The sequence below is a fragment of the Centroberyx gerrardi genome, chromosome 20, assembly GCF_048128805.1.
Source record: "Centroberyx gerrardi isolate f3 chromosome 20, fCenGer3.hap1.cur.20231027, whole genome shotgun sequence".
In the NCBI taxonomy this organism is placed as follows: domain Eukaryota; kingdom Metazoa; phylum Chordata; class Actinopteri; order Beryciformes; family Berycidae; genus Centroberyx; species Centroberyx gerrardi.
The window spans coordinates 13,583,640-13,602,500 of record NC_136016.1 but is presented as its reverse complement, the minus strand read 5'-3'; the positions used below and the strand labels follow the sequence as shown (position 1 = coordinate 13,602,500).

At 44.9% G+C, this 18,861-nt stretch overlaps 1 protein-coding gene across 13 annotated transcripts in view; it reads right to left on the bottom strand.

Moving 5' to 3' along the window:
- The window catches only part of tcf7l2 (transcription factor 7 like 2), a 91,566-nt gene that overhangs the window by 15,669 nt on the left and 57,036 nt on the right, over window positions 1-18,861 (bottom strand). For all 13 annotated transcript variants that reach the window (XM_071914770.2, XM_071914772.2, XM_071914774.2 and 10 more), the window contains one exon: window positions 1,670-1,802. In XM_071914770.2, the coding sequence (XP_071770871.1) occupies window positions 1,670-1,802 (133 nt within the window). The remainder of the gene's footprint in view (window positions 1-1,669; window positions 1,803-18,861) is intronic.

Here is an 18,861-nt window from a genome sequence, read left to right as displayed (position 1 = left end):
TCTATTAAAAGGAAAGCCTCACCAACATTATCCCATCGCCACCCAGTGCTCAAGTCCTAATATAGCTCATTAATTAATTAAACACTAAACTCAATTAAGCAGCACCATTAAGCACTACATTAAACAGCAGCTGGCTCATTATTTCCCCTTTGTAAGGACCATTATAATAAGGGAACATTATTACCTAAAAACACTAACTAAATCCACCAGAGACCGTTGAATAGCATGAAATTATTCACTGCACTGAAAACGCATTAACCTGAAAGGATGTGCTGAACGATAGCAGCAGAATGAAATGCTTGGTCAAGATGCTCGTGGAAAGGGATGAAATTGCCTAAAAAAGTATGCTGAATGGTTTTTCGGAGAAGGGGGTGTGGGCAGGCTCTCACCCTCTAAACCTGCTGTGTTGGACAGCGGGGAGAAAGCTCTGAATCTCCAGGATCAACAGGCTGCAGAGACACAACCACAGTTCTAGCAGGGACAGAGGACCCAGCGGCTCGGTGATCAATCAAAAACCTGTTTTCATCAAGCAGGCATCTGATAGCTACACACCGCTCAGCAGGCCGTGTCTTCCATTTTGTGCATTGAGGATTTTTTTTCCAGATTCCAGATGGACAGGCTTTTTTCCCCCCCCCACCTCCCCAAGTCCTTGAGTGAAGCTGGTGGCTGCTGTGTGTTTATTTCTCTCTGGTATTTCGATGTGAAGACCTCCGACCACAGTGGCTGTCGTGTTTGAGTCTTGAGGAAGTGGAGTTGCGGTCATGAGAAGTGTTGACTGCCTGCTAAATTCCATGTTTTCCGCGAGATTTATGAGCCGTTGTTCTGGGTTTTGTTTCTGAATGTAAGGCCATTTACCACCAAAAAAGCCAAACCATTTTAATGATCAATATAGTGAAATCAATCAGTAACAGATGAGAGCAGCAATAGTCAGCAGGAGACATTTGAACTGCCTACTGTCCTGCCATAATCACCATGATATATTAAACATAACCAGTTATGCTAATGGCGTCATTAATTAAGCCAATTAATGTGTTAATTAGCAAAGATTTCTATGTCTACGTACTAATCTTCACATAACACATGGGTGGTATTAATATGAACTCTGTATCTTAAAGCATTAAGGAGTTACAGTAGTTTCAAGAAAATCAGTTTTTGCTCATTAATATGCAAATGTATGCAGCAAGGTGCTTCAAAATCTAATCAGATCATTAACTCTACAGGGGGAACCTGTGGTGTCAGTATGAAGTTTCTATCATGTATGGTTCCTGAGTTATTGTGTTCACAACAATCTGTCATACAGACAGACACCATGATGACACACTGTCCTGCATATCATGTACCATGGAGGTGGGACATAATAAAACATTTACAAACCATCAATGAAAATACAGTTTCCAGGAGCTGAAGTCCTTAAGGAGAGTTGCTTTTGTTTTTAAATTTCATCTACTTTTCTTCACCAGCAGCTTATCCGAATGTTGAGAAAAGGCTTCAGCATTTTCATTCAGATACCCTGAAATCCTTGTATGTGTCGATGGCATTTTTAGCACTAATTGACTGGCATGCTGCTAACAGAAATGCTATTTTGCCAACATGACACTTTTTGGCTACCTGAAGCCAATCAATATAAACACACAAGGGAAAAGGGGGGCGCTGTGTGCTTTAGTCCTACCTGTTTTGGGGTCCACGTCTGTTTGTAGGTGGGGTGGGGGGTTCCCCGGTGTGAAGTGCTCATTGCTGTAGGTGATCAGAGGCGTGAGTGGGTGCACATGGTGAGGGTGCTGTACCACTGGAACCTTATTAGACTGATAGAGAAAAAAGAGGGGAACAGAGAAAGACAGAGAGAGCGAGAGAGAGCAGGGAAGAGAAAAAAAAAAGGCCAGGGTGTTAATATTTGGGTTAGGGGTAAGAGACTGCAGGCGCCTGCCACAGAATTACAACTTGGCTTGAACGCTCTCGCAAGGAGAGCTATCAAATTCTGGGTACTGCCGGGGCGCCAAACCACCAAGCCACAGTGAAAATAGTGTGGTTTGTAATTAAGAACACTTCTGTGGTGTCACCCTGGAATCCAGTAATACAATCTAAGAGGCTTGGGGGGCCCGCCAATTCACATTTGGAGCTGGTGTGTGATGAGCCACTTTTAACCGCGGTTGCGGTGATCGATCATCTGCAAACCACCAAATCAAGGCAGCGCGTGTAAATCCACATTCATTAGCAGCGCCAGTCAGCGCTTTGCTCTCCTCTCCTCTCCTCTCCTCCTCCCCGGCTTCCTTCTCCCTCCTCCTAGTCTCCCCTCCTCCCCTGCTCTTCCCTCATCTATCCCCCCAGGGCCCGGTTCATGGAGGGTTGGGGTGTATTGTAATAAAAGGGTTAGGAGAGAGGAGGTGGGAGGTGGGGTTGAAAATCCATTTCTGCATTTTTGCCAAATTAGTTTTAGCTATGTAATCTTCTCTTTGTGCTCCTAAGTGGTGCAGGCCCCCTTTTTTCAATTACCCAAAGATTACAGTGGAGCTTTAGGGGTGTGCTGCCGTGGGCCCCTGTGTTAACCGGAGCTCAGCCCCTCTCATCAGGCCAGGCTGGGACAGACACTAATACACACACAGTCCCCAACCACAAGATAACCAGATTAGAGCTCTGCTGTAGATTAGGCTGGTTGCAGAGGCTGCTCTCGCCTCTTTACCCACATATCCTTATCCTGCCCTCAGCAGCCAAAGAAGCAGCACTAATCAGGCTTATCATAACATGGATGATATGTTCAGGGGGAGAGGAGGAGACGGCAAACTGCTTGCTTGTGTGTGTGTGTGTGTGTGTGTGTGTGTGTGTGTGTGTGTTCAATCTGCTCTCTCATAGGCCACACACCCTCATTAGCTACCCTAACCCATGCAAGAAAATGAAAAAAAAAGAGGATTGACTGTGGCACATTTCCAACAGACTTTGAAAAACATTAATGGGACTAGATGTTGGCAGGGGGGCATACATACATAAGATGCTCAGTTGCCCGATGCTCACTGACTATACAAATGCTAAGCTGTGGGCCCAGGGTGAGACAAATGTGAGCAGGGCTTAATGCTGGAAACTAATCATCTACACAGGCTGAAGTTAATATCGGCGGTAAATGCACCCGTGTGGGAGCCTAACACACCAGCAGTCCACCCAGTGCCCTGCGCTAAATTTTCGGTGGGTAGTTAAAGCTGTCTATCTGTATGGTCCATACAAGCCCGGCCATCTAGCCCTCTATCTTCCAGTGGGGGGGGAGAGAGAGAGGGAGGGAGGGGGAGGTGGGGGGGGGGGGGGGGGGGGGCATTCCCTATTGCCATGGTCCCAATGAAAGATTAATGAACCCCAGCAGAACTCCAGGGAGGCAGAGAGACTCCTGGGACTCATTCACAGCCCTGAGCTGAAAAGGCTGGGGAGGAGAGGGGGGTGGGGGCGTGTGTGTGTGTGTGTGTGTGTGTGTGCGTGTGTGTGTGTATGGGGTGAGGGGGTGGGTGGGGGGTTGTTGGTGGAATAGGACTCGTTAAAAAGAAACACAAACCAAGGCATTCCTCATCCCGTATAGGCTCCTGATCTGATCTGCACATCTAGAATAGAGGGATGAAAAAAAAAAAAAAAAAACAGAAAAGAACTGGTGGAAAACAATTGGGATGGGGGTTATGACAGCTGCCAAATGCAGCTGATGAGTCGGGAGCTGAATGCCGGTGATGCCCTTCTCTCTGTCTCTCTCTCCCTCTCTTTCTCTGTTGTCCCCTCGCTCTCTCGCTCCCCTCCTACAACCTCCTCCTTCGCGACTCCCCGCTCCTCCCTTCGGTAATGATGTGAAAGAATGTTGTCAATTCTCTCGGCGCTGAAAGGCTTTAGTGGCCATTTAAATGAGTTCTTTTGTCCAGGGGCCCCGGCCATTGAGAAGACAGTTCAAAATGCCCATCCACTGAGTCCACATTTAGACAGAGGGTGTGAGAGAGGGTGTGTATGTGTGTGTGTGAGAGTGAGAGAGAGAGAGAGAGAGAGAGAGAGAGAGAGAGAGAGAGATAGAGAGAGAGAGAAGCCAACCGATTTACATCATAGTCACTTGTGGTCTAACAGTGTGCTCTTTTTTTTCCTGAAAAGCCCAGAGTGAGGCAAATAGCAACAGGCTGGACAGACTGCTGCCGCCACTGTCTGGCCTCCATCCACTACAGACTGCAACTGCATGTGAAGAAAAGAAAGGAGGCATTAGAACCTCAAGTAAAGGTGATGGATCTGTTGCTGGCTCGCTGCTTTGCAAGGAAAGGCAGACCGTCTAATGAACTGTCATCTTCCTCTCTTTCGCAAACACACCTTTAATCATTTTACATTCCTTTAGCAGACTTTCCTTTGAGTTCGTCTCTGCTGATATGGGTGAAAACTCCAGGAGCCGTAGCCGGCCGTGGCCCCATAATCCACAAGTCAAGCTCACACCTACTACTGTAGATACACAGTGCAACTCACTCAAGCTGACATGGGTTCCCTGTGGTCAGTCGCCCCTCAATCGCCTCCCGAACCAGAGTTTACGTGCCATGTGATCACTGCACATGCACAAACATCCGCTTTGTTCCCCTCGCTGACGTCCAGCCAGGAGCCTGTGGTCCCTGTGGAAAGGAGGCCCAGCACCTGCCCGGGCCGCCCCGGGACAATGCGGCCCGGAGACTCCTCTGGCAGGCTGCTGGGTACTTCAGCCGCACGGAGCCCAGAGAGCACGGCCGAACAAAAGCAGGCGACGTGGGAGGCTTTACTCTCTATGTTCCACAAAAAAGCCAGGGGAAGAGAAAGAACATTTCCTGCCCCCCACTCCCCCCCGCCCCCCCCCCCCCTCTCCCCTCACTTGCATCCTTCCCACCACCTCCCTCATTTCAACAAACAGAAGTATAGTGGGGAGACAGACGGACAAACGCACACACAGCTACGGTGCAATAGCAGCGTCCAGGTTTTTGGCCTTGATCAGATGATTTAAAGCCTCCACCAGAGATTTCATGTCTCCAAAGGACCGAAGCCGCTGAAGGAAAACTTAAGTACAAGAGCACACTCATGTACAAACATCAATGAACACATCGACTGTTTTACCATGCAGGACACATATGGTGCCTACTACCAAGCAAGGCCAGTGGTATGCAGTGTAGGCGGTGCACTGAAGTGCCCTAGTGCAGCAGACACAAACAGTATCAGTGTTTGCCACCTCTGCTCATGTTGCTATTGATATTGTGCCTCATTTTTATTCTATTCTATTCTATTCTATTCTATTATATTCCTGCAGGTCCACTGGCCATGGATAGCAGGGAAACACCACTTTTTTATTCTATCTCAAAACAACCTAAGCTTAGCTCTAAAAATATAAGTCTGGAAGCTTTTTTTTGCGAGCCGCAGTGCTGGAATGAGTTGACTATTGCGTAAATATGTTAAATATTTGCTATACTAGCCGGTGACTGATGCTTTTTTGCCATCGTGTGAAAAGAGCCTTCCAGAAGTGGACAAATGAATGGCTGTCTCTGAGCTGCTTCAAGTCAGACCTCTGGGGGGGAAACGGGAGCAAGAAGGGGAGGGGGGGGGGGGGGGGGGGGTTTGAGAAAGTGACAGCGGGACAGAGTGAGACAAAGGGAGGGAGAGAGAGAGGTGGAGGCCGGACAGGAAAAAGCTGTTGGCCTTGCATTTCCGCCTGGTGGCACCTCGCAGGGCCAATTTGAGGCCTAAATGTGAAGGTGGCGACCTTGCAGGCCCAGGGGGTGGGGGGTGGGGTGTGGGGGGCTGGAGGCCCCGCGAGCCTCTCCCTCTGCTTTATGTCATGATATGATGAGTTGTCACAACGGCTTGCGGGGCGCTAATGAGCTGTAGTGAGGTTGGGGCAGGAGAGGGGGCCGGGGAGGGAGACACACAGAGAGAGAGAGAGAGAGACAGAGAGAGAGGGACAGAGAGAGAGAGAGAGAGAGAGAGAGAGAGAGAGATGGGGGGCTGACAGTGCAGTGATGGATTGGGGTCCTCTCAGGCCCACGAATTCCAAAGCAAGCAGAAAAAGCTGCCAGAGCGCCCTGAGCCTCTCCCCAGAACGTGCCAGTGGCCCACGTCCAAGGCACATGGAGTGACACCATGCAGAAAACACACACACACACACACACACACACAGAATGCAAGGGAAAGTGTCAAAGCGAGAAGGAATGATTTGTGTTTGTGTGGGTATGTGAGGGTGCGTGCACACTATTTGATTAGAGCAGAAACAAAAGGACAAACTGTGCTGCCATTGGTGTGACACCGTTCTAATGAATCATCCAGTACCATTAGATGTTGTCCTGATGAAATCTGTTTACATAGAAGATTGCCGTTTTCCTTGGGGAGGTGTAGAGTGCCCCCTCCAGGCTAAAGATCCTCATCTCCAAGCAAACCCCATATTACACCAACCAGCATCCACACACACACACACACACTCACCCTATTGCTGCTAGCACTCAGTCACATCATCAGATTGGATTCAAACAGACAATCTAAAGGAATACTTAGAGATTAATGGCAATGGAATATGAAATGCTCCAACAAATTAGAGGCTTATCAGAGTCACGATCCTCCAGCATATCTCACTGATTAAAAAAAAAAAAGAAAGAAAACCCACTACATTTCAGAAATTACATTTCTTGGTTAATCAGGGGGAAACTCTCCACAATATTAAGAACCTGGGAATTGTGGGGGGAGGTGAAGAATTTAAAAAGCAGATATGGAGGTGTTGATCAGTTTTCTCTTGCAGAGAGATAAGTCTCTGAGGGCAAGGGGCTCCCGAGACCACAGTATATTTAAAAGTTAATCTATTCACTTTGCTGCAGTGACATGCCGACTGCTTGATCAGAGCACCGAACAAAAATATTATGTGGGCCAGAGCCTTTGCTCCCCTTCCTCCTTCTCTCTTCACTAGCACTCAAGTCATTCGTCACCATTTATATTTGCTTCCCATCTTTGATAGTCGGCACATCAAATAGAATTGTAGAAAGGACACGTTCGGATATGTCGCAGATAAATAAAGTGCGCACAAATAGCTTAAATATGAAGTGGTATTTGGTAGAACTGTTGTATTCTGTACAGCACAAATCAGCTCTTACACACACGTGTGTTAAAGCTTTTCCTTTTCACTGTAAACAGCCTCTTGAGCTCTCATACCTGAGTTAAAGGGGCTTCTCTAAGAGGTGATACTGTACCACAGTGTTAAGAGCTACACTGAATTCTGCCTTTTGAAATGCAATCAGCCCCTCAGAATTTCAGTTGAAAGCCAGGCAATTAAGAATTTGAATTGGATGGCAACATTAACAAAGGAATATGTTAATCTGTGAGGTTATTGAAATCTTATTTTACATTTCATGGTTAAGACATGAGCCTGATCAAATGATGCTTTGTCAAGTAAATAATATTGCTCTCAAGAGAAACGTGTCTTTTGAAAAATAACTTTTTTAATTAAATTATTTGCAGTATTTGTAATTTAGATTATTTAGGCCTCAAATTAAGATTATGATGAAAAATGTAAACAATTTTAAACTGAATGACACTGACAAGAGTTCATGGGGCATCAATCTTGTCATCAAGATGTTAGCCTAATTTGTTGGTGTGAGAGATTAGAATACATATAGAATATGATTAACACACACACCAATAATGAACGCTGCAAACACACACACACACACACACACACACAAACTGATCTATTGCAGTCATACGTGAAATGTGAGAACGATTTTAGTCAGACTTAAAAAGCAGATGACCATCAGTGCCTCAACCCAAATACCTCCCCCCTCCCTTCCCCTAACAACCAACCACCACCACCACAGCACCACAACAACCTGTCAGTGTAATGCTAAAAGCTCCTGTGGTAAGAAAAGCAGGAACAGGGAAGAGAGTGAAACAGTGAAGAGCGTGAGAGAAGCAGGGGAGTGCTGCGTTACTCACCCAGCTGCTCAGATTGAGGTGCCAGCAGCCCACCTGCTGGAGGAGCGAGAGCCCGGGGCCCAGGACTCCTGCCTTGGCTCCCGTCTCCTCCGGCCCGGCTGGAGCTCCGTCCCGCGGGTACATGACCCCCTCGGTCCCACCCCCGCCCCCGTCTCCTCCTTCCACCTGGCCCCCCCAGCTCCTCCTTCCCCCTCTACGCCGGGGAAAAGCCCTCCTGCTCCTCTTCGCCGCTTCTCTCCGACACTTCTCCTCCTTCTTTGTCTGTTTCTGCCCTGGCTCCTTCCTCCGCGGTGCGCGAGTGTGTAGCCGGGCATGTGTGTGTGTGCGGGAGTGTGTGTGCTTGCGCGTTTATCGTCCCCCTCTCAGTCCCGGTGGTGCCGCGGCCGGCCGACCATTGTTCCCCCAGGTTTTGTCATCAGAGAGCGTATATATCTCTTGAGGGGGTCTACAGCAGGCTCAGGGTCTGAGGCCTAGTCTTCCTGTACACACACATAATCACTACAACCCCCCCATCCACCCACCTCCATCCTCCAAAAAAAAAAAAATACCCCCAGAATCCTTCACTCCAACCACAGAAGCCCCCTTGCTCTCAGCGGCCAGCAGTCTCCTCTTCTTTCTCAGGGAAAGTTTTGATGCCGGTGACAAGAAGTGAGAGCCAGAAAGTGGACAGAGAGAAGGAAAAAATGAGTGTGTGCAGCTTTTCAGCACTGCAGCAGTCTTCCCACTAGCAATACTCCAGAAAAAAAAAATAAAAATATATATATACACACACACACACACAAAAAAATCAGTTATTACCCAAATCCCGGCTGTACACTAGGTCTGTGCGTGTGTGTGTGTGTGTGTGTGTTTCTTAGAATATGTGTGTGTATGTGTGTGGGCTCTGCTGTGCCTCCAGGATGCCCAGAGACGAACTGGCAGCTTGAAAAGATTTGGCTACAAGGTAAAGCGAGCAAGGCGAGAGAAGGAGACAAAGAGGGAGAGAGCAGGAGAGGGAGAGAGATAGAAGGGAAAAAAAAAGGAACAAGACACAACAACATCCACAAAGGGAGGGCAGGCTCAGCAAAGTGTGGCCAACAGTCACTTATCTGTGTGATGCTGACAGTCCCCTCTCCAACCCCACTTTCCGGGGGGGGGGGAACGGGGGAGATGGGGGAGAGAGAGAAAAAGTCTTGTCTTCACTTTGACATGGACGTGGCACCTACTTGCGGTCTCTCTTTCTTTTTTTTTGTTGTTCTTCCTCCCCCCTTTTTTCTAAACAATACCTGAGAGTGGAGAGCGATTCTTCTCTTAACTCCCCCCTGTTCAAGGTTCATGTGAACAAGGCCTCCAGCCCCTCCTCGCCATCCTGCTCTGCCCATTCCCTTTCTCCGCAACTATTTCACCTTCAGATTCATTCTTCTGCAGCATATTAAAGTCCCACGATAAGCTTTACACGGCTAGGGCTTTTTTTTTTTTTTTTTTTAACAAGCACAAAGAAATTCAGGAGATCTGTTGACCATCAGTGTAAACACACAGACAAGGTGCATGAAAGGGGAATTCCATCAAACATGACTTTTAGTTTGTCATTCTGCAAAAGCACTAAGAACATTTTCCTAAAATTTGCCACATTTTGTCTCCTTTTTTATAAGTGAAATGAGCCTTCAAGAAACGAGAAAAATGCATTCTTGTAAAATCATCGAATTGCTTTGCCTGAGATAGTTAAGAAACATTTGTACTTAGATTAAACATTTAGTATTAGGGAAATATAATATTCTCATGCTTAACATGATAAGAGGAAGAAAACAGTGAAACACAGAATTAAAAAAATTGTTCAACCATCTCACACAAAGCAATTAAATTATTATATTATATACTTATATTACTATATTATATACTTAAAATGCTCATAACTGAAAATGCAAAAAACAGTATAAACTATTAGAAAATTTAGGGCGAATTTTTATCTTTGCATAAGGACAACATAAAAACAAGAAGTCCATTCCCCCTTAAATAAATTCAACAGACCTCTAATTACCTGAACCTGATTAATGACTGTGAATAATGAAACATTTACAGGATAAATATTTCTGATTTCCCTCCAAGCATGGCAACATTTAACATTTTTTGATTTTACTTGATGTCAAAGAAAAAAACATTAGGGGAAATTTACAAAGGAATTAAATTGATGCAGTCTAGAAATTTGCTGGGAATAAATTAAACAAAAATATATATTTCAAAGTGAGGCCAAAAAAACAAACAGGAGGATTAGTATTTCTCAGCTGCAATAAGACACAGTTCATTTTAAAAGTTGGCAACAGGAACAACTAAAAACCTAAGGGAGGCTTTTCTCTTAATACGCTGTTCCTTTCTTTTTCTGCTGTACTCATTCGCTCTCTGTCACTGTTAGGACCCTGCTCTTCCCCTGGCCTGCAGCAGGCAGTCCTGAGGCCCTTAATGCCAAAACAAAGCCCTGGGAATGTCCTTTACACAGCTCGGACAATAGCGCCGGGGCTCCAGCTTGACAAGTAAAAGAGCCCCGACAAGGCGGTGGCTAATTGCCTGCCCTCCCTCCATTCAGCCGGCCCGCCACACTCCTGCCATCTCCTTTTGTCCCACGTGCACTTTCTTAAGTAAACTGCCAGTTCGCCGGCAAGTGATGGACAGCTCCCAATCACCCAGCCACAATGGCATCAGCGCCACAAACACAAGAGAAGAGAGGGGGGGCAGAAAAAACTCCATCCCACTCCACTGTCTGAGGCGTTCGCACGAGACCAAAAAGTGTGCAAGAAAAGAAAGAAAAGAAAAGAACAAAAAGTTGTTTTTTTTTTAAAGGAAACGGAATGGACTGTGACCTTTACAATTTTTTTTCTCAGTTAAATTTAAACAATGCCAGACATGACAGTGACTAGAAAATACTGTAAACACAGGTCCAACTTCAAAGTAATGGCCCCCTACTATGCAGCTTTTGTAACTACTATAGTAAAATTCTGTGATTTACAGAAATCAAATTTCATGAAAAAATTAAGATATTTAAAAATTAAATATGAACTGAAAATGTTAACAATGCTGTTTTCTTTTTAAATGCCAATAGAAATGCAAAAATAGCAGGTACATTGTGAGGAACTACCAAAATCACTGAAATTTACACTAACAAATGTTCTTAATTCAGCATATAAATTTCAAATGACTTAATAATAAATAATGGCATTTATTAATGATAATAAATATAATTGTCTTTACAATACAATAAAAGATAATGATATTTAGTTTGATGTCTTGGAATAATACACTCCTGTCAGGCTGTCAAGACAAAGCAATCAAACACTGCCTTTCATTATCCAAATTGTCAATCTGTCACTTAGCAAGATAAGTGTTATAAATTGCCAAACGGAGCCCACAAAAATGTCCAAGAATTAATTCAATCAAAACATTATATTTAAAGCCAAACAACCACCAGAAATTAAAGCACAACTGTTATTAAAAATGTTGAAAAGTCTTACCATTTAAAAGAGCTGTATTTGGGATGCTGCTCGGTTCCTGGTTAAAACAAGCATGCTGGCACTCGTGGTAGTGCACAGACTCCAAGCAGACTCCCACCACCATGTCAGCCACTAATCCACTGGGGGGCAGCACCTCATCTACGGCAGCCCCTCGCTAACGCCCGATGGGTTAAGCCGATAAGAGAGCGGCCGGAGGACCGGGCGAGAGCCAAGGTATGCTGGAGCAACTTAGGATGGCAGCCTCCTCCAGGTCCCAGAGCGGAGAGCGGCAGCACCGGCAGCGGGCGGCCAGAGCGAGGCTGCTCACTCTCAGCCCCCTCATGCATTCAAACACACACTCAGGCTGCGCTGCTCTTCTCCGCGTCTGACCGGGAGTCCCTCTCTCCCCCTCGCCCATCTTCATATCCCCCCTAATAAGCTCTTTTGTGTCCATCTCTCTTTCTTTGATAAGTTGAAAGAACAACAAAAAGAGGGAGAGAAAGAGAGAGGCTTTCATTCAGCGGCTTGGCAGACATAAAGGTAGTGGAGTGCCGTCTATAGGAGTTGCCCTAACTTGGCTAAACTCAAGCAGCGGGGTGTCTCTCGTCATGTCACTAATCCCCAAAACTAGCCACGCTCCATTCACCGCTAGTCACACTAAATTAAATGCAAAATCAAAAACACAAACGCGGGGCAAAAAAGTGTCAGAAAAAAGGCTAGAGAAAGCAATCCGATCTGGGGCAAAGGGTGTGTGGCGTTGCGGCCACGTTGCCCCTCGGTCCTGCCCGTCGGTCGCCCCAATTTTTGATGTAGGAAGCCCCGGAAAATATAGCCACACAAAAGACAAAAAACAGACATTTATCACCAAAAGAGCCTGTCACCGTGGTGGAGCTTTTGCACCTCCAACTCTCCTGCCTGAACTCTCTAAAGACAACTGAGAGGGGAAAAGGAGCCCCAACTCCAAAGTCAAACCTGCCAGACAACAAGCCAACAACAGCAGTTAAAACAATACCAAAAATACCAATAAATGAAAACAAGCCCAGTATGGTTTTCTGGAGAGCTGGCAATAGAAAATTCAACCCGGCCAACTGGTGGCTTGAAGAGAGGAAGCCCACTCTTAAAGCCGTGATCCGACCATCCACTATACCACCGCTGTGAGCCTTTTAACCACAGCAGAAAAAAATGACTATTGATCTTCAAATGGCGATAATTGAAAAGATCAAAAAGATTAAACAAAAATCGAGAATGTGCTGACTTACCATGTTATGCTCCTTTTTTGTTGCAAGTTTTTGTTTAAATAAAAAAAATATTCGCTCAAAGATGCAGCATTGGAGGTGTCAAATTTTTGTAGCCGTCTCTTGATCGTATTACTTCCGCAGTCCTGGTTTCCAATGCGTCTGAACTTTTTCCCTTTCTCTTTTATTTTGTTTGTGGTACCTAGCCTTTTTTTCCCTGCTTAAGACTTTAAAAGCCTTCAGCTCAGTAAAGCAGCACAAATTATCTTGCCACCTTGCTCAGCTCTGATGCTTTGGCCGCTAACTTTGGAAGGCCCTTTACTACTGCATCAAAATTAGCATTGTCAAAGCAGTTAATGAATATTAATATTGTATTTGTCATTGGAGCTGGCCCATTGCTGAACTCCAAGTCATCCATCAGGGACAAGATTAAGCACACAATTATTTCTGACTGACAGGGACCAAATCTGGAAGATTTTTTTTTTCCTCCAACAATTTAAAGAAAAAGACACAACATCATCTTAAGGTACCTCCCATGAGACGAGACAAGATTAATACACTTTTAATGAAGCAAGATTTCATTGTGCGTGAGCAGCAGGAACCTCAGGAAAAAAAAGAGGGGAATATAGAAATATTTTGACTCACAATTTTAACCATTTTTTAAGGACTGAAATCACAAATTGCAAACAATTTTGATGACGGCAGCCCAAAATTATAATTCAAAGTATTCTCTTTTTTTTTTTTTTCCCTTTTGATAGAATACAAAGGAATTATTCTCCTTGATTTTCTTTTTAAAAGGAGGTCTGGATTTGCTTTCTTACCTATGTTGGAACTGAAGAGAAATAAGATGTACAAGAGCTGCATTGTGAGCAACACTGGCACTAAATTTAACATGAAACATTCATTAAAAGCCTGGACCTCCGGTGCTCTCGGCGGAGCCCGGCGGAGCCCCGACCACCGAGGACCACACAGGCAGCCTCCATCAGCACCACCCGCTACCAGCGTTTCAGCTCCATCCAGGAGCTTTCTGCCTGCTCCGCCACCCGCTTCCAGCACAACAGCTTAACACCAGGAACCTTTTCCACGGCTCCGTCACACACGGCACTCCGTGCAATTTTCCCAACCTTCATCAAACACGTCACAGTACACAATTTTAAATCATTTCTAAATAATGATGACACCCCAATTTCTTGTGTAAAAATAATTTGCCGAACGGCCTAATAAATATAAATCTCTGATATCTTTGAAATATTTGCCTTAACCAATAGCATTCTTACCTGCACCTGTCTTGACAAATTAAGCAGATAGCATGCCATCTAGTTCACTCCTCTCTGTCCCCAAAGCATCGCAGAAGCTTTTGCATAGTTTTGAAAAGCAAACATAGGATGAACCCACTGGAATATCTTTTGTCTTCTCAGACACTGTAAGGAAATTTAGCTCAAGAGAAAGTCAAGCCTAGCAAGCGGCACCGGTCCTTTTCCCACCATTATTTGATCAGCGTTCTCCGTTCACCTCGCCGATTTTGGTCAGGGGAATGGCCAAATTCAAATCTTATTTAGGGCACGTTAAGACTTATTTTCTGTCTGTCCCCTTCTGTAGAATAAGACTATAAAATAAAGTGAAAAGCGTTGAGGGGGGTGCACAAAAATGGCAGATGCGGGGCACTAATGCCAGCAGGCCAGTGAATTGGTGTGAGTCTGGGGGTCAAGCTGTGGGCTCACCTTGGAGCGTCGGGCCCCTGCCGACCACCCTGTTGGCTCCCTAATACCATTAGCAACCCTTAGATGAACATACTAAATTGAGCTTTTGTTCTCCAGGTGCCGATCCGGCTTCACCAACCCACTGGTATCATGGCTCCAAATACAGATGGTGGTGCTTTTACCAAAATGAATAGCGCGCCTCAGAAAGCGCTCCATTTTCCTAATTCAGACCGTCTCCAAAAGCCGACGGCATCGGCGGAATTGTTTTCAGAGCGGCGTTCGCACTCAGAACTTTACACATCACTTTGGATTATTTGTATTAATTGAATAAAAAATGTAATCTATTAGTATATATACATATTTGCAATATATATAATACATTTTTACCATTACAATTTAGAAACTCATCCTCACAGGATCTCAAGCTCACTGAGGCTTTATAAACCAAAGAATCGGTCGTAACTAATGCTGAATTTAATAAAATGAAAACAAAGACAAACTGGACTAAATAACTGAAAGTAATTTCTGTATTTTATTACAATAATTTGAGCATTTTTAAATTATTATTTTAAGAAATAAAATATTTTTGTGCTGCTAATTAGACAAAAGTAATACAAGTGAATGAATAATGCCTTTATAATAACACAAACAAAATATCCACCCAGGGAAATATGGGATATTAAAACTCTGATTGCAAGGGAATGTTGGAAATTGTAATTCTTATTAAACAAATTTCTCTTTTAATTGCAGTGACACGAGCACACAGCCTGATTAAGTGTTCACGCGAGGCTGTCTATGAAAACAGGCAGAGAACACAGAAGCCCACGGCGGCTTAATGCGAGTTGAGAGCCTAAAACAGGTCCAATCTAGGTGAGGAGGAGAGAAGGGAAGGGAGAGACGAGAGGGAGCAGAGCAGCCGGCTCTGTGGCCCAGCGTGATCACATCAGCGCTAGTATCAAATTAACTCTCCGACTTTGAAACTTATTGATCTGCTATTAAGACACTAGTGAACTTGATGAAGTGAGTGCTGTAGGTGACTCTGGGACTTCAAAGTCTCGCACCAGCCGCATAAAACAAGCCACTTTGATCCCCGCTCCGCTCCTCGGATCTGGAGAGGGGGCTTCAGAGGAACCCCCCAATTCCACTCTCCTCTCTTCTCCCACTCACCCGAGGCCCGGGCTTCAGCTCTCTCTTTCCCTTTTCCACGTCTCCGGATGCCCCAAGAACCGGCAAAGCACTGGCACCGCGCTACGTTCAATCGCGCCGCATTTTAGAGAACAGTCAGCAAGTCGAGAATACAGTAGTGTACAGTGGTGCAGATCTCCCTTCTGATTCACCGGGAAGAAGAAAAAACAACTTCCAACACGCACACACACACACACACAGACACACACAGACAGACACGCACACAATGCAATATGATGTCAAAACATCACTGCCGAAATACAGCGGCCATCTAAATATATTGGCATTCAAATTCAGTGTCGATAAGAAGGGGATTCTTCATGCCAAATACGGCATGTAATAAGGTCGGGGATGAGAGAGACAATGCGGAGTGGTAGATAGCAGTGCTATTGTGTGGTGAATACATCCCCTTCTTCGCTTAAGGCAAGTCTTCCCACCAACATTACACAGTGTGTGCTGCCAATCACACCTGCCTTTTTTTTTTTTCATTTTGTGCCACTGGGTGGAGGTAGTAGTTAATGTTTTCAACACGCACCGTATCACTATAATATACTGAAATAGAAACAAATCAAGACCGGCCCACAGAAACACTAGCTCCTCTCCACCAGCTAAATCCATTATGGGACAAGCATAAAAAAATAAAAAAAAAAACAAGAAAACAAAAACTAAACTAAAAAAAAAAGCCTCCTCTTCCTCCTCATTCTACTACAAGACGGCCTGCAGAATTGATTTCAACAAGCTCCACTGTAAACACTAGAGAAACAAGATCTCAGGTTCCCTCTCCACCGGGCTGCCTAACCTAGCATGGCTGAGTAAAATAAATATTAACGGCTAAATTAATCATCGGCAGGACAGTGTTTGCGCTCAGGCGGTGTGTGTGTGTGTGTGTGTGTGCGGTGTGTGTGAGCGTGTTTGCGCTTGGAGTGCCGGGGCTAAGCTGCGTCTGTTTAATTAAGAGGGGTAAAACAGATGACAAATGCGAGACAGTTAAACATTTAATGTGTGCTTATCTCCCCCCTCATTTATTTAGTTGGGAGAGATTCAGAGTGGGTGGCGTTTAAGAGTGATGCGCCGGGGAAACGCCGGCGGATTAGAACGCAGCTCCGTTCGCCGTGACAAGTCAGCAAGCAACACACAGCCATTCCCTGACAATTGTTTTGACGTTCTGCAACTTAATTCTGTTTGATGAGAAAGAAAGGGATTACGTGATAAATCAAATAAACACAAATGCGGATTCTGCTGCACAGCTGTTTGTGAGAAGCAAAAAAAATTAAATGAGTTTCAACTTAAATGACACGGTGTCACTTAATTATGGATATATTTTTAGCAGCACTGCCTGAATTGTCAATTTCAACACACACAATTACAAATGCAACGGTATCAAAGGCCCAGTCTCTCCTTCATTTCACCTGACAAAGAGTTTAATTTTTTTTTTTTCTGAATGATCCGCATCTTATATCTGGTGTTGATGCACATTGCCTAGAGTCAATGTCAAATCCCAGCTCCAATAGTCCCGCAATAAATACAGAACGAACAGCGCCCGCGGCACACACATCCCTTTGCTCAACCCACTTGCAATATCTCACCAAAAGTTATCGCTTCCAATGTGACAATGTTAAAATGAAAAAAACAAAAAAAATTATATATATTATATATATATAAATATATACGGGTGGAGGGGGTGGTGGGGGGGGGGGGGGGGGGGGTTGGATGGGGGAAAGAGGAGCTGTAGCTAAAAAGCAAAAAGAGGGAGAGGGAGAAAAAGAAGAAAAGGAGGAGGAGGAGGTGGAGGAGAGAGAGAGAGAGAGAGAGAGAGGGGGAGAGAGAGAGAAAAAAAAAAAAAAGCCCTGTGCCACGAGCATATATAAGAGAAACCTTCACCAATTAGTGGGGAGAAACGGGAGAGGGAGCTGCCGCGGCGTCGGCACTCAAAGAGCCAGGCCTCGCGGCGAAGCTGTCATGTCGGCAGGATTGATCAACAGGCCTGCTATTTCTAATGGCATGTTGTCATGAAGCTGCAGCCATGGGGAGCCACCTGCCTCAGTCCTCGCACAGCACTGTGTGTGTGTATGTGTGTGTGTGTATGAGAAAGATGGGGTTGGGGGTACTGCAGCAGCCATACCTATCCTGTGCCCATATATCTTTTACTAACAATTTGAAAACGGCCCGGATTCCTCCTCCCACTCTCTGGCAGTCTACCTTGCCTATCCTGAAGGTGGAAGAATGTGCCATGCGCTCCTGGATTGTTCTTTATTTTTCACAGAGCCGAGCCAAGCTATTGTAAAATCCAACACAATGGATACAAAATGTATACCATGTTGCCGTCGCGGGAAAATGGAAATGAAAGCACCTAAGCATCTAAGCAGTGGCAGAATAATCGCATAGCGGCATAAAAATACAATCCAAATAAATATGCTGTGTTTATTTATTCATTTTCATCAATTTCACTTTCTTTATGATGAATATTTTGACCGGGCAACAAATTAACGTCTCAATCAGACACTATGAAACACTACATTACACGGGCAAAACTATTCCGACTTATCATCTGAAAGGCATTGCATTTGATTATAGCTCATTTCCTTTATATATATATATATATATATATATATATATATATAAAAAAGCCGCCAAATAATAAGCAAAAGACGGAAATACGTCTGCAAAATGCCATCGCAGGAAAAGCACAATCAAACAAAAGAAAATTGCTTTATAAAAAAATTTGTCACGTTATCCTCATTTTTCAGTAATGCGGCAACAAAAAACGGGAGGCTTGCTTCGTTTTTAGCCTCGGCGGCCAAACAAGAGTGGCCTCGCTAACAATAAAAAGTCAAATAAAAGTTACAGAACTTGAGAGTTCAAGGTAGCGCCGGCTACTTGGAGTGCATGTCACGTACAGTTAACCTTTTTATCGGGCCTGCCTGTGGTCTCATCAGTCGATGAAATTCTTTGCCTGCGGCGGTGGCTTAGCCGAGGGACACGGACCAATAGAAAAATATTTCATTGTGTTAGCATTTCAAATGGCGAGTGGAGGGTGGAGAGGAGGGCATTTGGAGGGGTGGTGGGGGAAGAAGCTCTAACCGATCATTGCCAGCGGAATTAATTGCCTATTCTGAGAATAATGTCCCTTACCCACGATCCTCGGAGGGCCGAACGCTAGCGGAGGCCACTTTTTTTTTTTTTTTTTGTTCGGTGTCTTCAAAAAGAAGAGCGCTTAGGGGTACTGGCCGTATTAGGGGTTTAGCTCAGTCCCCTAAAGGCCGGGAAAAATAATCAGAAGCGCTGAACCAAACTCAACTAATCCGCATCCTAATTAAAAACGCAGAACCCCATTACACCTAGCCGTAATGC